Consider the following 13007-nt stretch of genomic DNA (forward strand, 5'->3'; position numbering starts at 1 on the left):
CTACATAACTGGTTTTGTAGTTATAATCTTCCAAAACAATCTATATATATAAAAGGCTAATATGCAAAGTGTCCCCTCAGGAGTTCGACTGGGAGACCGGGAATTCGATCGTTCACTATGATGTGCACTGACCATCAGGGGCAGCACAGAACATGGTAGGGGGACCAGCGGCGGCGGCAGGGTGCTGAGGGAGTGAGGGAAAGAGGAGGCGAGGAGGCGGGGAATCTGATCAGCCCTGATTGCTGGCCAGGCCTAGGTACCCTACCGTGCACAAATTTCATGCACTGGGCCTCTAGTATATTAGATTGAAAGCAGAAGCAGATAATGTCTTTAATTCAGCTAGACAATAGAGAATCGAATCACACAAAAAAGTAAGTCAATGCTGTTGTTTTCATTGAGTTTGCTTTGGAAAAAAATTTTTAAATGAACTTATTTTAAAATGAATTAAATTAATTTTTAAATTTTATTTTTAATATAATAATTTTGATAGAAATAACCCTTATTTTTTAAAAAAATTCTTTGTCTCCTTAGTATTTAAGAGTGCAAAGTCATTCTTTGCAAAAAGTTTGAAAATTGTTGCATGGTGCCTGTGAAGCCAGTATCTTAAGTTCAATTTCTTTGAGTTAGCTTCACATAACAAACAAAAGGTTAATCATGGAAAGTGAAAAGATAACTCACTGAATAGGATAAAATTTTTATAAATTATATATCTGAAAAAGGACTTGTATCTATAACATAGAAAGGGCTATTGCAATTCAGTAATAAAGATAACCCAAATAAAAATGGATAAGAATCTGAATAGATATTTCTCCAAAGATATACAAGTGGCCCATAAGGAAATGCTGAACTTTATTAGCAATCAGGAAAATGCAGATCAAAACCACAAGGAGATAACTTTCACATACACTAGGATAGTTATATTTATCAAAAAGATAAATAACAAGTATTGGAAAATTGCAAATTTTAAAAAGTAGACTGCTGATGAGAATGTAAAGTGGTTCATTAGTTTTGAAAAACAGTCTGATAGCTCAGCTGGTGTGGCTCAATGTTTGAGCGTCTACCTGTGAACCAGGAGGTCATGGTTTGATTCTCCATCAGGGCACATACCTGGTTGTGGGCTCGATCCCCAGTGTGGGGCCTGCAGGAGACAGCCGATTAGTGGTTTTCTCTCATCATTGATGTGTCTATCTCTCTCTCCCTCTCCCTTCCTCTCTGAAGTCAATAAAAATACATTTTTTAAAAAGCACATCATTAAATTCACATTTTTTTTTCTGATTTTTGTACTCATTTGAAATTGTATATGTTGCTATGTATCTCTGTATGCTCCATACAGATGCATTGATTTTCTGGTTTTTAATATTGTACTAGTACATATCAAAGATGTTTCCAAAGTCATACTAATATCATTGGTAATGTGTATGCCTTGGAAACTAGTCCAGTTTTTGTTCTGGTTATTTGATTTGGGACCCTATCCTACTCCCCATTAACATCTAGAGAGTGATAATGGAATTACAGTTTATTCCAAAGGCAAACGCTAGATTTTAATAGAGTTTCTTATAGTAATAAGTTCTGGGACACATAAGCATGGGACAGTTGTTCTTTTGCCATAGTGAGCAGGGTTCTGACCTCATTCCATTATAAATAGGCACTGGAAACTTGCTGTAAGTTTTTTTTAAAGTGACCTATTCCTCTGATCTGTCAACAAATCCAGGAAAAAAAAAATAATACAACTCCATTTTAAAAAATAGATTTTATTGATTTTAGAGAGAAAGGGAGAGGGAGAGATAGAAACATCAATGATGAGAGAATCATTGATTGACTGTTTCCTGCACACCCCCTACTGGGGATTGAGCCTGCAACCCAGGCATGTGCCCTTGGCCGGCATCGAACCTGGGACCCTTCTGTCTGCAGGCCAACGCTCTATCCATTGAGCCAAACCAGATAGGGCTCCATTCCTTTTTTTAAAAAGTTGATTTTAAGAAAGAGGGAGAGAGAGAGGGAAAAAAAAGAAACATTGATTTCTTGTTCCACTTACGTATTTATTGGTTGATTCTTGTGTATGCCCTGATCAGAGATGAAACCTGTGCTACATTGGCATATTGGGACAATGCTGTTAACCAACTGAGCTACCTGGCCAGGGTATAATCCATTCCTTAAGGCGGCACAGTCTCCTTGTAGAAACTACTAACACACTGTCCAGTTTGCAATTTTACTTTGCCTTATAGCAATATCATAACCAGGCCAGAAAACAAAGACATTGTGCTGTTAGCTACCTAAATGGTTCATAGCTGTAGGAATGGATGACTTTTTTTTTTTTTTAATCCTCACTGGAGGATATTTTTCCATTGATTTTAGAGAGAGGGAAAGACAGAGAAACATCGATTGGTTGCCTCCTGCACGAGCCCTGACAGGGCCTGGGCTGGGGAGGAGCCTGCAACCGACATACGTGCCCTTGACCGGACTCAAACCCGGGACCCTTCAGTCCGCAGGCCAACACCCTATCCACTGAACCAAACCTGCCAGTGCTGGATGACGTTTTATTGTGAGAATTAAATATTAAATATGATATAATAACCAGAGTATACTTTTAGTCATTTTGGATAGCTTCCATTGTTAATTAATGCACTTGCTGGAGAATTATCTATATAGATTACTTTTTGAACATTTAACTACATCCTTGATCAGAGGAAAATAGGGATGTAACAGATTTTGAAAAGAGCTGAGCCATGGTTCTGTTAGCAGTTTCATGTAATTATATTTCTTACTAGAGGCCCAGTGCATGAAATTCGTGCATGGGTGGGTGTGTCCCTCAGACTGGCCTGCACCCTCTCCAATCTGGGACCCCTCGGACATCTCTCTCACAATCCAGGACCACTGGCTCCTAACCACTCACCTGCTTGCCAACCTGGTTGCCCCTAACTGCCCTCCCCTACCTGCCTCATCCCCCTAACTGCTCTCCCCTGCTGACCTGATTGCCCCTAACCGCCTCTGCCTTGGCCCCTGCCACTGTGGCTTTGTCCGGAAGGACGTCTGGTCTAATTAGCATATTACCCTTTTATTAGTATAGATTATGAAATTGGGTTATTAGTTACTTAACGAGGAGTGATGATTAATGCCTGACATAGATGTTCTACAGATCTTTTTTACATTTGATCTACAATATCCTTTGTATGGATCCTTAGATACATGGTAACCCTTTCCCCCAGGTGTCTGTGGATAGAATTTTATGGGTTCCCTAAACTTGGATGGGTAATCTCTTAACGCAAATTGAGCCTTTTCTTTAATCATGAATATAGGCAAGAAACCACACTAGTAGTGTTAGCAACAGCTATGATTGGGACATAAATATTCAATATATTGTTGCACTCATTACTAGACTCGCCACTGGATCTTGTTATTTAATGTGTTAAGTATCTATAACTATGTAAGACTTTGTTTTAAAAATATTTCAATAGTATTTTAATAAAATTGGTTTCCTTTGAAATCCCTCAGAGTTTGTATATTTAAAAACATTATTCTGAGAAAGGGTCCTTAGGCTTCACATAGAACTTCACTAGAAGGTTCTGTGGCACCAATAAAGGTTAGGAAGCCCTGGAAGCCATGGTTTTCTTCTCCCCCCGCCCCCCATCACCATTTATTCCCGCTATGCCCTCTTCCCACTTCCATCCCGCGCCCCATCACCACACTGTTGCCCATGTTCGTGAGTTCTCTCCTTTTTATTTTTTGCTGAGTCCCTCCCAACACTTCCCCCTTATGCACTGCCCCCCTCCCCCAGCTGTCTCTATTTTGCTTGGTGTTCAATTTGTTCATTAAATTCCATATATGAGTAAAATCATATAGTACTAGTTTTTCTCTTACTGGCTTATTTCACTTAGCATAATGTTCTCCAGGTCCATCCATGCTGTCACAAAGAGTAAATTTTTCTTCCTTTTTAAGGCATAGTAGTATTCCATTGTGTAAATGTACCAAGTTTTTTATCCAATCATCTACTGATGGACAATTGGGCTGATGAACATGGGGGGCTGCATATATGCTTTTGAATTAGTGTTTCAGGTTTCTCCAGATAAATTCCCAGACGTGGAATTGCTGGATCATAGGACAGTTCCATTTTTAAAGTTGATAAACACATTTTTAATTATTTTGAGTTAACTCCATACTATGGAAAGCCATGGTTTTCAACTAAGGCTGCACATTGAAACAACCTGGAGAGTTAGTTTTTGTGCGTTTTTCTAAATAGTGATGTTCCAGTCCCCATTCCTAGTATTCTCATTTCATTGGTTGATGGTAGGGCTTGCACATCTTTTTAAATTCCCTTTCTCCCAGTTGATTCCAGTGTGCTGCTAATCTTGAGAATCACTAGTGTAATAGTATCTTATAAAAATTAAGATCCTCGTTTATTTTAAAATATTTTTTAAAGTTTGTTTTTTCAAGAAGTAAACTCTTGAAATAAGTCTATTTTGTTGTATCCCAAGTACCCCTTCAACATTTTCTAGCACATACTGGCAAGTATTTCTCAGGTGAATAGTAAAAATTCAGACACCAAAAGAGTATACAGTGTAAAGTGAGTGTATGTTTTTGTGTATGTTTGTGTGTCTCCCCACTCTTTTTTGAAACTCATTATTACAGAGAATGTTTCCTGTTGCTAACTATAGACCTTGTTCTTTTTAGTGACTACAAATTTCATAATAATATTTAGCCAGTTTTTTAATACGTGATTATTTAAGTTATTTCTGGTCTTATGCAACAATAAAAAGCTTAGTAGCTAACTGTTCTTCAGTATACATGTGCAGCAGGATGCCTTGCCAGAAGTGGAATTTAGGGTCAGGCATTCTTAGTAAATTTTGATCAATATTACTACTTGCCCCTGTCGACAATGTGAGAATGTCTGTTTTTGTTTACCCTTGTAATCCTATATAATAAAGAGCTAATATGCTAATGGTCTTGCCGCCCTCACGCTGTAACGACCCATCAGCAGGAGGCTGCGTGTGCAGAGGGGCGGAGCCGCTGCATTCCTCCGGAGACAAGGCGGAAGCGGGGGAGGCACCTGAAAGAGGCAGGACCATTGCATGGTGAGGAGGGCGGGGGTGAGAGCCATAGCACCCCATCACCAGTCCTTCGCCACCCACTGCTCGCACTCAGCACGCACGCGCCGCCAGGAAGCAGCACTCAAAACTCTGCAGCAGGCGTGAGGCTTCCACGCTCTCCTCTGGTGCCATGAGGGGATGGACCCACCATGTTGCTCTGGAGACGGGGTGGAAGTAGGGAGGCACCTGGAGGAGGTGGGACCAGCCTGAGGCGACTCACGGGACCAAGGGCGGGGCTTGAAGCAGCCAGAGAAGGCCGGAGGGGTTGGGGTTGGGGTGGGGGTCAGGCACGTTCGAGCTCTGGGTGGAGAGGTTAGGGTGTCAAGGAGGGGCGGCGGGTGGGCGGGGCCACGTGATTTCAAGCGCTGGGCTTCTAGTGTTAATTATAAAACACTTTTGATCTCTGTTTTATGGTTTATATTTCTATTTCTTCTTTTGTGTTTTCCTTTGTTAATCCTCATCTAAGGATATTTTTCCCATTGATTTTTTAGAGAGAGAGTGCAGGGGGGAGAGAGAGACACACATCTATGTGAGAGAGACACCTTGATTGATTGCCTCCTGCACTCTCTCTGACCCAAGGGCCAGGGATTGAGCCTGCAACTGAGGAATGTGCTTTTCACCGGGAATTTGACCAAAGACCCTTTATAGTCCTCAGGCCAATGCTCTAACCACTGAGCAATGACCAGGGCTCTTTTTTCTTTTGAGTGTTTACAGTTAATTTTTTCTATGAACTGTTTGAATGCTTTGGTTTTCTTTTCTTTTTTTAAGTTGTTGGTCTTTCATTGATTGTACTTTATAAGATTTTTAAAAATATATTTTTATTTATTTCAGAGAGGGAAAGAGAGATGGAAACATCAATGATGAGAAAGAATCATTGATTGGCTGCCTCCTGCACAACCCCTGGGAATCAAGCTTGCAACATGGGCATGTGCCCTTGACCGAAATCAAACCCCAACCCTTTAGTCCATAAGCCGACGCTCTATCCACTAAGCCAAACTAATACTTTACCAATATGTTAGGGTTATTTTTAAAGTTTGTCTTTTGACTCTGATTATAATTTTTTGGACCCAAATTTAAACTTTGTGAATTAAATTATCGTTTTTTTTCAAAGGCTTCTGAAGAACCTTTTCCAACCACAGATAAATTTCAGTGTTTTTCTCTTGTTCTTTCTTGTGTTTTTATTTTTTATATGTCTTTGAACTACCTAATTTTTACTTTGGTAGAAAGGGTAAATAGGGATTCAATTTTATTTTGACAAAGCTCACTTTGTAGTTACTTTAACATGACTGTAGTTATTTTAACATCATACTTTGAATAATCCATTCTGATTTGAAATGTCACTTTTATTATCTGACAACTTTTCATTAATGGTTCTCTTTCTGAACCAACCTGCTTCAGTGATTGGTTTGTAACCATTACCAAACTGTTTTACTGTGCCATTTTATGTCTTAATAGGTGGGTGGGGCCAGTAGTCCTTTATTAAAATTTTCCAGTTTTAGTATCTTGAGCAAGCTACTTATAAAGCTCTTGTATGTTACTAGTTTTTTAAAACATGTTTTTCTTTCTAAATAAATTTATAGTTATTAGTGATAGAAACTAATTTATATTAAAGGGTATATTTTTCCCAGGTAACTTTTTTCCCTAGATTACTTAAAATTTTTTTCCCCAACTCATGTTTTGATAGACTTGTCCTATGAGATTTTTTAAAAAAGATTTTTATTGATTTTTAGAGGGAGAGGAACAGAGAGAGAAAAATATCCATGTGAGAGCAGAACATCATGCCCCCTACTGGGGAGTGAGCCTGGAACCCCAGCATGTGCCCTGATGGGGAATTGAACTGGCAACTTTTCAGTGCATGGGATGATGCCCAACCATCTGATCCATTCCCGCCAGTGTGACAGAATTGTTCTATGAGATGTTAATTGCCACTAAAAAGAAAAGAAGAAGAAAGGTGTTAGAGACAGTGCTTTCCTCTTTATCCTCTCTTGAATATATAAATAAATATATATATTTAAATATATTTTTATTAATTTCAGAGAGGGAAAGGAAGTGAGAAAGATCAGTGATGAGAAAGAATCATCCACTGATTGCCTCCTGCCCCCTACTGGGGATCAAGCCTGCAACATGGGCATGTGCCCTGACTGGGGATCAAACCATGACCTCCTGGTTCATAGGTCAATGCGCAACCACTGAGCAACACTGGCCAGGCTTGAATATTATTGTGAAGGATCACTATAGGTTTCCAGAAGTCCTGAAAAAACGCAAAATGAAACTTCATATAAATTAACGTTTATCTGACTTATTGAGAATCACTTTCTTTTTGTGGTACACAGAAGTATTCTTTTTTTTTTTAATATATATTTTATTGATATTTTACAGAGAGGAAGGGAGAGGAATAGAGAGCTAGAAACATCGATGAGAGAGAAACATCGATCAGCTGCCTCCTGCACACCCCCCACTGGGGATGTGCCCGCAACCAAGGTACATGCCCTTGACCGGAATCGAACCCGGGACCCTTCAGTCCGCAGGCCGACGCTCTATCCACTGAGCCAAACCGGTTTCGGCCACAGAAGTATTCTTAACACTTTGGGAACTAATACTTGTTTTCATGCATCAGGTGCTAGCTACTATTAATATTATATTTCTACTAGAGGCCTGATGCACAGATTCGTGCACTGGTGGGGTCCCTCGGCCTGGCTTGCACCCTCTTGCAACCCGGGACCCCTCGGGGGATGTCAGACTGCCGGTTTCAGCCCGATCCCCGCAGGCCAGGCCGAGGGACCATGCACCAGGCCTCTATAATATGCATGTTAGATCTTTGGTTAATCTCTTCCCACCCTCCCCACTCCCCCCATTCCTTTATCATCAGTCCCATGTTTTTATGGCTGTGCGTTGAGCGTTTGCCCCCTGGTGGTCAGTGCACGTCGTAGCTAACAGTCAAACGGTTGCTTAGGTTTTTATATACACTGAGTGGCCAGATTATTATGATCTCTGAACGCATAATAATCTGGCCACTCTGTGGTGTGTGTGTGTGTGTGTGTGTGTGTGTGTGTGTGTGTGTGTGTGTGTGTGTGTGTGTGTATTAGAGGCCCAGTGCATGAATTTGTGCATGGGTGGGGTCCGGCCAGCCTGGAGGGGTGGGTGGGGGGGGGACATGGACGGTTGGCTGGCCTGCCTGCTGGTCAAACTCCTGGTCAAGGGGACAATTTGCATATTAGCCTTTTATTATATAGGCTATACACTGCGTGGCCAGATTATTATGTGTTCAGAGATCATAATAATCTGGCCACTCAGTGTATATAGATAATAAAAATAAAACTACCTTAGTAAAGGTTTAGAAAATACTGAAAGATAGAAAGGAGCGCGGTGGGGGGGGGGGAGTCACCTATACTTCTATCATCCATCACCCACATGACCCTAAACATTTTAGTGCAATCTTTAAATCTCTTATTGTAGATTTATTTTATAGCTTTTATTATGCTGTATATAAAAATTTTGAGTCATGTTTTTAAACTTTTTTATCAAAATAAGCGTTCATGTCATTTCATGCTTTATGGCTCAGGATGAATGCACTATAGCAGTGCTTCTCCAAGTTTGTCCAGGGACCTTGCGGGTTCCTCAGATTTTCAGAGAATCTGAATTCAAACTGTTTTATAATTTAAGGCATTATTTGCCCTTTTCAATCTTAACCTCTTGTGAGTGTACAGTACAATTTTTACATGATGTGATATTATAACAGATTGAATGCCGAAGCAGATATGAAAATCCAGCTACATTTTTAAAAGTCAGACATTAAATTTATAAATCTGTAAAACAAGGATATTCTCATTGAATTTTAATAGTTATTTTTCATTAAAATGTTACTTGTCTAAATATGTAAATAGTTTTTAAAAAATATTTTTTCTTTTTTCTTTTTTTTTTTTTTTTTAATATATTTTATTGATTTTTTACAGAGAGGAAGGAAGAGGGATAGAGAGTTAGAAACATCGATGAGAGAGAAACATCGATCAGCTGCCTCCTGCACACCTCCTACCGGGGATGTGCCCGCAACCAAGTTACGTGCCCTTGACCGGAATCGAACCTGGGACCTTTCAGTCTGCAGGCCGACGCTCTATCCACTGAGCCAAACCGGTTTCGGCAAAAAATATTTTTTCATTGACTTCAGAGAGGAAGGGAGAGGGAAAGAGAGATAGAAACATCAATGATGAGAGAGAATCATTGATCAGCTGCTTCCTGCACTCCCCGCACTGGGGATTTAGCCAGAAACCCAGGCATGTGTCCTGACTGGGAATTGAACCGTGACCTCCTGGTTCATAAGTCGACACTCAACCACTGAGCCATGCAGGCATGGCAATAGTTTCATTATTTGAACATGAATAAATATGTAACATTTTTTCTCAGTTTTAATTGTAATGGTAAATATTGAAATAAACCACATAAACAACTTTTTTGGCATACTTAGTAATTTTTCAAAATATAAAAAGGGTCCTGAGACCACATGTTTCAAGACTAGCTGTTCTATAGTATTTAATGTAAAAGATGGTTTTATTTAAATTTTTAAATGTCTTTTTAAGGTATGTGATTACTTGATTTTGTTTTTATGCAATTGACTTAAGGTAACAGATTACAGAAAATACAGGCCTCTTTTATAAGAGAACATTTTTATTCCTCGTATTGTGATATTGTATACTGATATATTGTGCTTGAATAAGATTAGGCATGAAAATTTTAAAATTGTAACTTCCGTTTGTTATTTTTCTCTCCTCAGGCAGCTGAATATGTCCCAGAGAAGGTGAAGAAAGCTGAAAAGAAATTAGAAGAGAATCCATATGACCTTGACGCTTGGAGCATTCTCATTCGAGAGGCACAGGTTTAGTGATAATAGGATTACATTTCCTTCTCTATGGGTCCAGTCACACTACTTGGTTCTGCAGTAAATATTTTCATAATCCTAACACTGTAAATGCTGTTTATTGGTTTTCAATTTTAGAATCAACCTATAGACAAAGCACGGAAGACTTATGAACGCCTTGTTGCCCAGTTCCCCAGTTCTGGCAGATTCTGGAAACTGTACATTGAAGCAGAGGTTAATATTTTATTTTATTTTTCTTATATAGCATCTGATGGGAATTGCAGCATACACTATAGTGGTAAAGACAAGTTAGGGACATAGATAGCACAACTCGGACAAGGAGGGTTTAAATGTCTTTTGCCTTTATTTTGTAAAATAGGTATAAAGGAGTGATTAAAATGAATTTTTGAAATTTGGGTCTTTACAAGCTGATGATTGTTGCATTTTGCAATTGCAACAACATTAAAACAGTTTCAATGGTATTGGAGTGCTTTAGCCTTTTATTTACTTGTCATGTGTCAATTTATTGCCTCCTGTGTCATTTATTTAGAACTCATTTTTCTTTTGATTCCTGCTTACAAAAATATGAACTACTGGTATTATAAGAAAATACAGAAATGTTAACTTAGTTTCCTAGGTTATTTTGAACATCTCTGGTGAAATGAAACATTTAGATGAAAAGTTATTTCAGATTTTAATTTCATGAAAATACATGGTTTGTCAATAAATGTAAGCACTTCAATAATTTCAAGAAAGTTTTTTTCTGCCGGAAGAAGTATACATTATAAGGAATAAGCTAATGTGACTTAAACTTATGTAATCATAATTTACACCATGATACTTTTAAAAAATGGCTTTTTAACTGTCTTGATATTTGAAGTCAGGTATGTTTATTTTAAAGAGTAGGGGCCCCATTCTTAATTATAATTAGAAGGGAATGTTCCTTTTTGAAGACTGGAATTAACAGTCAAATGATAATAAAGTGTTAATGTGTTAATAACATTTGGCACCAAGTAATCATATTTCAGGTTATAAGTTAATGGAATGGAAAGGGTGAGATGGGAATAATTGATATCCACATTATAACTTATGAAGTATTCTTACTTTCAATATTAATTTTGTAATATAAATTCTCAACATAATCTAGTACACTGCAGCCTTGTCATATTTTCCACACTAGCTGAAATTTGATAATATGTGGGTCTGTTTTGGACCTATTCAAAGGGCTTTTAGTTATCAGCGATACTGAACAGACTTCAGCACCACACAGTGTTGTTACCTGTGATGTGTGTCTCAGAATGGACTCAACCAATAGCAGCTTTAAGTGGAGGCTACAGTGTACTCATTGTATTTGTGGTATAACTTGTATTACTTTGGGAGGGGGACAATTACTGGACGACAGCAGGAACGTGTGCGTGTTAAAATTTTGTGTGTGATTGTATATGTAGTATGTGTGTTTGTATGTTTGTTGTGTGAGAGAGATTGTACCTTATGTGGAGTCTGGTTGTGGTTTTGGCCCAGAATCTTATCCTTAAGTTTTATCCTATGGGGCCATTTCTTTTGTTAATATATTTAATCATCAAAGTTGACTGATGATTCATGAAATTCAGCAGGTGAGTGAATAGGTCTGTCTGAAGTATGCTGAAGCCAGTGCTGCTTTGTAATACGAAAGCAAGGAACCTGAATCACATGTACTTGGTCTGCATTCCAGTTTGACTTTACAAACACAGCTTATATGCAAACTCTTCAGAAATGAACATCATTGGTATATAATAGTTTTTGTATAATGAAGTAGTACTTTCTGCATTTTAGAAATTTCTTTCAGTTTCTCAAATATTCAATCATTATTCATGTGCTTTATTATAACATAAGTTAAACTGAAATTGGCAGTTAGACTCCATTCTATAAGTTTAAACACAATGAGTCTATTTCTCCAATTTCCTAACTAAAAATATGAAGTGCATTCTAAAAAAGAATTTCAAGACAGACCAGATGTTATTCCAAGGGGCTGAAAGTATAAATATCAGACTCATTTCATATATTTCAGAGCTGCTAGCAGTTGACAGACTTATTTAGTTGGTAATGTTTGCAGTTATTTTGCACACATAAACAACAAATCTGAATATACGTATAAAACATCTCTTGAGAAAAAGTGGTAAATAATATATTGTATATTTTGTAAAATATATGTTTCCGGTTTAAGAGTTAAGATGTTAAATTGAATCTTAATTTGGAAAATCCATATCCTGAGCTGTTTTTCTCTTTTTTGATTTGCTCTTTTATTTATTTTTTTTTTAATTTTCAATTTTTTACTTTGTTTAGCCTGCGAGAGGCTAAATTTTTCTTTGCCCATATTTCCCAATGTGGCCCTTAATATTTCTGGTGAAGACACATAACCTATTCATAATATGTTAAAATCTAAAGTAATAAGAATGTCTTTACATCAAAGCTAGTACTAACAATGTTTACATAACGTCCTGTATGCATTCTCAAGAAAATAAAATTTTGTTAATACATTTGTTGTAACTCAGTACTTCATGGTGGGGAAATTGTAATGTTTCATTTATTTATGTTCAGCTAAACCAACTTGTATGAGTCCAAATACATTTAGTTCTTTTCTAATAGAAAATACATAATATCTTTCATAACAAGAGATTTGATTCCCCAGAGAAGTTTCTTGTAAATCCTACTTAAGATCAAAGTGGGGGAAAAAAGCATATATTTTGCTTTTAAATTTGAAATATCAATTGCAAATAAATAATTCTCAGTAAAGTAATTAATGACACTAATCTGCTATTTTTTAATATTTGCCAATATATCAGCTTTTCTTATATCAGTGAACATTTAGCAAATATACCTAGCTTCTTGTGTAAAAGTTGAACTTTATAATGTCATCCTTAATTCATTACCTACTTTTATTTTTTTACAAAAGCATAGAAAGTGTTGGAGGTAAATTTTTGTTCTAATGGAAGGGCATTTAGGACCAACATCTTTATATTTATGATATTACATAATTTCAAAATTAAGCCAAATTACTTTAGTGTTGTATCTGTTTTACAGTCATGTGCCAC

The 13007-nt window shown here is 37.6% G+C and overlaps 1 protein-coding gene across 1 annotated transcript in view; it reads left to right on the top strand.

Annotated features, from left to right (window-relative positions):
- The window catches only part of CSTF3 (cleavage stimulation factor subunit 3), a 79092-nt gene that overhangs the window by 10172 nt on the left and 55913 nt on the right, over positions 1–13007 (top strand). The window contains exons 2-3 of the mRNA XM_080641770.1: positions 9853–9954; positions 10075–10170. Coding sequence (XP_080497896.1) covers positions 9853–9954; positions 10075–10170 — 198 coding nt within the window. The remainder of the gene's footprint in view (positions 1–9852; positions 9955–10074; positions 10171–13007) is intronic.

The sequence above is a fragment of the Plecotus auritus genome, assembly GCF_963455305.1.
Source record: "Plecotus auritus genome assembly, chromosome: 9".
Classification (NCBI taxonomy): domain Eukaryota; kingdom Metazoa; phylum Chordata; class Mammalia; order Chiroptera; family Vespertilionidae; genus Plecotus; species Plecotus auritus.